Here is a 4,530-nt window from a genome sequence, read left to right as displayed (position 1 = left end):
GGGCTATATAGAGAAACCTGTACGGGACTCTATAGAGAAACCTGTATGGGGGGGCTGTGTCAGCAGCTACAAAGCTAAAGTTAAGAAGCACATCTTTAAAAAATTAGGAATAGGGAATTAAACATGATAACTGAAAAATATATTACTCTAGAACTAGGACTAGAAGCAGTAAATCATCATAAACCTGAAAATATTGTTGTTTTTAAAGGTTCAGGCAAACTTGCCAGCATGGTGACATCCCTGCAGAGTTTTGGTTTGACCAGAAATCAGTAGTTCTTATGAGTTCAAATGTAAAATAACAAATATTTAGCAGTAAAAACTACATGCAATGTAGAAACTTAAATACGAAAGCCAACTTTGATATTTTGATATCTTGCAGAAGGAAAGAAAATCAACGTGAAATGTTTCCTGAATGTCATCTGGCAACAAATCTCACTCCTATCACGTAAAATATGGACGTTTGGTCAGGTGTCTTTGGCGTTGTTATTGACGCTATAAGTCTCCTTTAGCGTTGTTATTGACGCTATAAGTCTCCTTTAGCATTGTTATTGACGCTATAAGTCTCCTTTAGCGTTGTTATTGACGCTATAAGTCTCCTTTAGCATTGTTATTGACGCTATAAGTCTCTTTTAGCGTTGTTATTGATGCTATAAGTCTCCTTTAGTGTTGTTATTGACGCTGTAAATCTCCTCTAACGTCAGATCTAAACACGCTTGGTTGGGACTATTGGCGTCACCTTTGATGCAGTTAGGTTAAGGAAAAGGTTGTGGGTGGGGTTACGTTTAAATGACTTGTGGGACAAGGATGGTACGGTTAGGTTTATGAAAATAACAAGACAGTTTAGGGAAATTAAAGAACAAAGCGACGGTGGGGTTTAGGAAACGTGACGAGCCCCGGTCTCCTGGGTGAAAGTCCTGTGTGACCCGTCCACCCCCTCGACCAACCTCCATACGTGGACTTTCGGCCATTGTTCTTTGTGCGTTCCATTCCCGCACTGAAGGGTGCTTATTTGTCGCATCTGACGCGGACGCCCATCTACCAAACATCCGTATTTTACGCGGTCGGAGTGAGAACAGTCTGATTTGGGTTTTTTGCAGTGATTTGTTTGACTTTGCAACACATAATGCCTACTTGAAAGAATTCAGTTGTTTGTTGCATGTGTGACTTGGAAAGATTGTTGCAGTATTTGTTTGTTTGATTTCGTTGTGTGTCTAAGAGTTTTGCATATTTTTAGGATTTTTAAATGAGCTGGTAATTCATAATTCATAAAATTTTTAAAATGGATAATACTGTGAAACTTTTAAAAATCCCAACAAGATTAAATATAAGTTGTGATGTCTTGTAAATATGTGTCCTTTTTAGGAGTGTATGAGTGGTATTTACCAGTATAAGAACATTTAAAAACGGTAGAAAGAAAGATAGAAATCCATGGTTTATTTGTACAGACGTCATGTTGGTTTGTCCCAGAGTTTATATAATAAAACATGTTTTAAAGTTAGAGTCTGAGCGTGCTCTTTAAGTGTTAACACAGTCGGCAGGGGTTTACATGGTCTGTTTATCGATCGTCACCATTAATAGGTAACACAGGTTTCAAAAATGGCCATTGTTATGTAGGACTTGTGATAATAGGATATATTTTGATACCAGTGCCAATGCATTACCTGATTTTGGAACTGATACCAAATAATGACCTTTTCCTGAGGTCTGTTCTGATAAAAAACAAAAAGTTTTTTGTACTTAAAGGTGCAGTAGGTACAACTTAAAACAATATCTTTCCGTCATATTTGCTGAAAATGACCCTATGTTCCAGAAGAACTACATGAAGCAGGTTGGCTCCTCTGGCGCCACCTATAGCCTGTAGTGGGATCTGCAAAAATCCCCCGCTCCTTGTTCAGATGCACCAATCAGGGCCAGGAGGGGGTCTAACTGCGAGTCAATTACTGCTCATGCACACACAGTAATTTTCCCTCATGGGGAGGGGGGGGGGGGGAGGGGTTTAGGAGACCAATTTGGGCTTTAGCAGAAAAGGGAGGAAGGACTGAGAAGTTGTCAATGATCCAATTCTTTGGTCGGTGATCTTCACAACCCACCTACGGCACCTTTAACCCAATTGATCAATTCATAATTCATAAGTAAAAGTTATAGCAAAGGTGATCATATCCAGAAAAACAACAAATGATGTCTTCAGCGGAGAAAAGGTCATAGAGTCATCTGTTTGGGTCAATGTGTTCATATTACAAAAGGCTTCAATTATGTGTTTTTACAGCATGAAAAACAAAATGTGTATGGGATGGATTTCAATCCACCTTCGTAATTTCAACTACCTTCAGAGAGAAAGTTTGGCTTTTTGAAAATATTTACACAATTATTTTTATTTGAGAATCTGGCTGACAAAGACAATGAAAAACACAGAAAATACAAGTAAAAGTCCAGTAAATATTTGGATATAGTTGCAGAAATACAAATGGAGTCTTTTCTAGAAATGTTTCTGTAATTTGGAGCTCAAGCTAAAAGCATTTCATCTCTCTTTCTCATATCTGTTTGTAGGGCTGTCCTCTTTTAATCACCTAGTCAAATAATACTGTAGGTAGATAGGATCGTTGCAAACTGAAAGATTTCATTTTGATTTATTGTTTTATTTTTTTGCCGTATAAATTAGAAGTATGCTGGTTGTCACTTTAATGTGAAAAATCTAACCGAGCATTCACAAATCTGCTTTTGTCTTTGATGAGCACCTGATTTTAAGAGCTTAGCAGCTGTCTCCTCCAGAGGGAGAATTGGAAGAAAATCCCTATAACTATTAAACATGTTTCATGCTTCTTACGTTTAGTACGGTCAGGGTGGTCTGGACGGCGATCTGGACGGCGGTCTGGACTGCGGTCTGGACGGCGGTCTTGACGGGTCTTGACGGTCTGGACAGTAATATGACGCAAACATGCGGAGGGTCTGATAACCGCGGCAGGCACATCCAACATGTTGTAACAATGCGGACCACGGGTTACAGTGATTGGCTACAGAAGAGAAGAAGTCAGTTCTTTGAGCCCCCGTGGTCGTTTTAACCACAATCAGAATGAAAGGTTTGGGGCGACTATGCACGCCATCCGCAACCCCCCCACCCCGCTGAACGCAAGAAGCATGAAACCCGTTGTAGTCAATTTCTTTTTGAGAAAATCTGTATCAAGTCAAGTGTGATTTCAGTAATGAACTGAGCCTTCTCTATGTGGTCCACATGCATCCTGGAATAGCAGTAGGACAGCCCTTATATTTGCATTTATCAATTCAGTGTTAATGTTTTTGTGTTGTGGATATTGTTTTCAGTGTTGCTCAATATTTTCCTAACAGAGCGTTGTAGCACCACCATCACCACTGTGGAAGAACAAGAGGAAACCCACTACACTGGTGTCCAGTTGCCACAAAAAACCAAAACACTTGAACTCAAGCCAGAGCCCAAACGTTACTCTTCCTCTTTAGAGAAGAAAAAAGAAAAGCCAGTTTTCCTCAGCCAGCTGGCCCCAGCAGCTGTAACCAGCGGGGAAACGGCCAGGTTTACCGTCAAAGTGTCCGGTCTTCCAAAGCCGACAGTTCAGTGGTCCCACAACGGAAAAGTCATTAAGAGCTCTTCCATATACAAGCTGATAGAGACAAAGGAGGAGTACATGTTAGTTATCACTCAGGTCACGTCTGAGTATGAGGGCGAGTACTCTTGCACCGCCACCAACAGATTTGGCCAGACAACATGCACCACGTACCTGGAAGTGAAAAAGCAGGATGTTAGCCAGGCGGAGAAATGGGTGGAAAAGATGTTTAAAGTCACAGGTCAACCCCCAACCTTTACAGTCCAGATCCAACCAGTGAGGTGCTCAGAAGGAGGAGAGGTGTCTTTTAATTACAAAGCCAGTGGTGATCCCATACCTGATGTTAAGTGGTTCAAGGGGGCTTTTCAGATCCAGCCCAGTAGAAACTGTATCATTATAGCCAACCCAGATGGATCTGGCGTCATTAATATAAAGAGTGTCAAACAGGAAGACAGTGGGCTCTATACATGTAAGGCCTCCAACCAATTTGGAGAGGCGTCTTGTAGCGCTGAGCTTGTTGTATTTAAAGAATCGGCCTCTGTTTCTCGCAAACAAGAGCATGTGACCATGGTTCAGAAGAAAGGTTATAAGATAACAACAACAGAACAAGCAACAGAGTCTCGCTTGTACCAGGTCAGCCTCCCAGGTCAGGACAGATCAGACCAGATGGTTTACACCATCGGCACTGAAGACCGGCAGATCATTCCCAGTGAGCAGGTGGGCTCCCTTAGAGAAGTAGACATTTCTGCTGCCACTATCCATCGCGAGCAGATGACCCACCAGGCAGCAGTGCTTCAGTCTCACGAAATGGAGGAGAGGGTGTCTGTGGTTCCTACCCACCCGCCTCAGGTTTCAGCTGTTCCTGTGAAACAGCTTCACGTGGCCACGTTCACGTCGTCTGTTGAAGAGAGTCAAGACCTCACTGAGCAGCACTGCGATCGCATTCAAAGCCCTG

General features: G+C 41.9%; 1 protein-coding gene across 1 annotated transcript in view; it reads left to right on the top strand.

Annotated features, from left to right (window-relative positions):
* The window catches only part of LOC116702471 (titin-like), a 210,852-nt gene that overhangs the window by 96,005 nt on the left and 110,317 nt on the right, over positions 1-4,530 (top strand). The window contains 1 exon segment of the mRNA XM_032536680.1: positions 3,343-4,529. Coding sequence (XP_032392571.1) covers positions 3,343-4,529 — 1,187 coding nt within the window.

This window comes from Etheostoma spectabile, chromosome 2, assembly GCF_008692095.1.
Source record: "Etheostoma spectabile isolate EspeVRDwgs_2016 chromosome 2, UIUC_Espe_1.0, whole genome shotgun sequence".
In the NCBI taxonomy this organism is placed as follows: Eukaryota; Metazoa; Chordata; class Actinopteri; order Perciformes; family Percidae; genus Etheostoma; species Etheostoma spectabile.
This window is presented reverse-complemented; position numbering and strand designations above follow the sequence as displayed.